General features: G+C 39.8%; 1 protein-coding gene across 1 annotated transcript; it reads left to right on the top strand.

The window, feature by feature from the left end:
* Positions 1-837: 837 nt before the first annotated feature.
* Positions 838-1,752, top strand: LOC116209082 (probable CCR4-associated factor 1 homolog 11). Its single transcript, XM_031542641.1, has 2 exons — positions 838-1,317; positions 1,414-1,752. Exons 1-2 carry the CDS (start codon positions 838-840, stop codon positions 1,750-1,752), a joined length of 819 nt encoding a protein of 272 aa, XP_031398501.1.
* The last annotated feature ends 1,204 nt before the right edge of the window (positions 1,753-2,956 follow it).

Raw genomic sequence — 2,956 nt, 5'->3', positions numbered from 1 at the left:
AAAAATTATTTTATTCGAATCTTGTCATAAAATATCTTTCAAAAATTGAAATAAAACCATTTTTATTAGAAATAATTCTAAAAATTAAAAAATTAAGAAAATTTCATTCGTAGTTCGGATGTTTTGAGGCCATCTAGCTAGTCCCACCATATATTTGCATATATATATATATATATATATATCCTTCAAATTGTGGAATTCAAAGGTTAATAACAAGAAACTACATTCATCATTGATTCTTTTTTTGGAGACCAAGAGGCACTGAGTTTGAAGAAGAATCTAGTTAAATAAATAATTTAGGAAAAAAATAGCACTGAAATTAAATATATATTTGTATAAGTAGTATCTGTAATTTATTTATTGACGATGTGATGATAAAAATTAAAATCTAACTTAATCTTTAGTATTTATACATACATGTCCAATGGTATCATAGTTCACGACATTAAAGCAACTATCCAGAGAGTATTTTGGGGTAAGAGTTACTGACATTTGATTAGATTCAAGGGCTTGTGGGATCGATATGGCGGTGAGCTATCAAATTCTAGATTCCCAAAGATATACCGTATCTCTGATAATATTTTAGCTTAACCCAAGGTAAAATGGGAAACTAGCCGTTTTTTTTTTATTCAGATTAGGAAATTATAATTACAGCTATTTCTCAAATTAAAAAACTAACGCCGACTGTACTTCTTCTGAATTAGGAAATATTTCAAGAGTCAGTCACTCACTCACCGCGCTCTGTTTCATTCTCCGATCACTCGCCACGCTCTGTTTCATTCTCCGATTACTTCACTTCCCTCCCCCTTTTCTCTTTCCGATTATCGATCCATCGCCATGGAGATTGCGGGACCCGTGATTGTCCGAGAGGTCTGGGCGCATAACCTGGAGAAAGAGTTCGCTTTGATACGTGTGGCCCTTCCCGGTTGCAGAATAGCTGCTATCGACACTGAGTTCCCAGGTCACATCTTCAAGTCCCAGGTCGACGGCCACCTGATTGCCCGCCTCCCTCCTGCGGAGACCTACGAGCTGATGAAGTCGAACATTGATGCACTCGAGATCATTCAAGTCGGTCTCGCCCTCTCTGACTCCTGTGGCCGGCTCCCCCACTTCGGCACTCCGTTTTCCTATGTGTGGCAGTTCAATTTCCAGGATTTTGACATCGAGACCAATGCATATAACGAGGAGTCGATCAACCTGTTGAAATCCCAGGGCATCGATTTCTCAAAGAACAGGGAGATGGGTATCTCGTCCCACGACTTCGTGAGGCAGCTATTCCTCTCTGGCCTCATCTGTGGTGGCCGTCCCATTAGTTGGGTCACTTTTCACGGGTCCTACGACTTCGGGTTTATGATCAAGATGCTGACCCGGCAACCCCTTCCGACCCACATGCTCGATTTTTTGAGAATGTAGAAACGCTTCTTTGGGTTCTGCATTTACGACGTGAAGCACATGATCAAATCTTGTGACGGCCTTTACGGGGGCCTTGAGCGGGTCGCGAAGTCCCTCAATGTTGATCGAATTGCTGGTAAGAGCCATCAGGCTGGGTCCGACAGCCTTCTCACCCTTCAAACATTTTTCAAGCTGATTGGGAGCCGGAAGCCATTCACAGACAACACTGAGGGTATGGCTCTGTTCAGGTTCTGTTCGGTGCTGTTTGGATTAGAAGCTCCTATGCAGTGGAGGTGTTCCGGTCTTCTGTTCGGGTCGCCTCTCCATTGGGATAACTTCCATGCTCAACACTTATGTTGATCTTTTAATTTCCGGAATATCAGATGTATGAAAAGAATGCTATTTCTTGTAAATCCGATAGGTGTTTTAGTCGTATCTCCTTGTATATTCTGCATCTAAGTTCCACTGCAATTCTCTTACCCGTACGCCTTCAGTTTTTTTTTACAATTTGAACAAGGTTCTGCATTTCAATCCGATTAGTCGACCTCATCAATTCAATTGCCTAATCTTGTACTGGTAATCCTGTAGATGGTAACGTTGAAAGTTTTACATGCAATTGTGAGCGAATCGGTCGATGGCATGGCCTTTTAATATCATAAAACAGTATAAGAGAACTTGACTGCAAAAAGAAAATCAGTTTGGGAAACTAAACTCTAACAAGCAAATGAAGTTAGTAAAGGCATTCTCCTGGCTCATTGTATTACCAAACAGGGAACTAATCGCCATTTTTGTGTGTCCGTTTCATAATGCTGGTGGCAACTCATTAAGCCTCCGTTTGTTTCAAGGAAAATAAATTGCGGGCTTAGCTCAGGATGACAAGAATTTTTCTACTCTCTTGGCTTTCTCAAAGACCGTAGTTCCCTTCTGAAAATCTGATTGGATATGTCCAACTCGGTAAGAACACGAAGAAAAGAATTATGAATTCTACTTGTTCGTTGTAATGCCTCTTATTTCATTGGATACATCTCATCTTCTATTTCCATCTTTGTAATTTTGGCAAAGGGTATTCACCATACTGTCATGCTAACAATTAATGTGCCATCTTTGATCGTGGAAAATGCAATCTCTGCTATACCCGTCTCTTTTGGAGAATGGCATCATTTGACTTGAATAACTTCATTTGCCTTCTGCGAGTTCTGCCTTTTAACTGTATGCTCAGTTGGCAACCTACATCTGCTCTGACTAACTTCTATGAGATCTTAAGAACGATGAAAAATCAAAAGGTTTTTTTCACGAAGTAGCCTAATGTTAAGCTTGGAACCCATGATTTACCTTCCCTTGTTTTTCGAGTGAACCATTTTGATGATATATTGAGTTTCTGTTTAGTCTTCACAATCATTTCAAATTGCTGATCTTTGTATGCCAGTCAAGTTTTATTCCCTATTCTTTTGTCGAATTCTATTTTCTTTACACAAATCCCTCATGCAGAAAAGTAATATTTTCTCTGTTTCGCAGCATAAATTGGGCAGAAGCGAATGCGATAAAGTTCGGTCATCATTCAGTT

Source organism: Punica granatum, chromosome 5 (assembly GCF_007655135.1).
Source record: "Punica granatum isolate Tunisia-2019 chromosome 5, ASM765513v2, whole genome shotgun sequence".
NCBI lineage: Eukaryota > Viridiplantae > Streptophyta > Magnoliopsida > Myrtales > Lythraceae > Punica > Punica granatum.
Note: the sequence above shows the minus strand (reverse complement) of the source record. Positions and strands in the feature narration are given on the sequence as shown.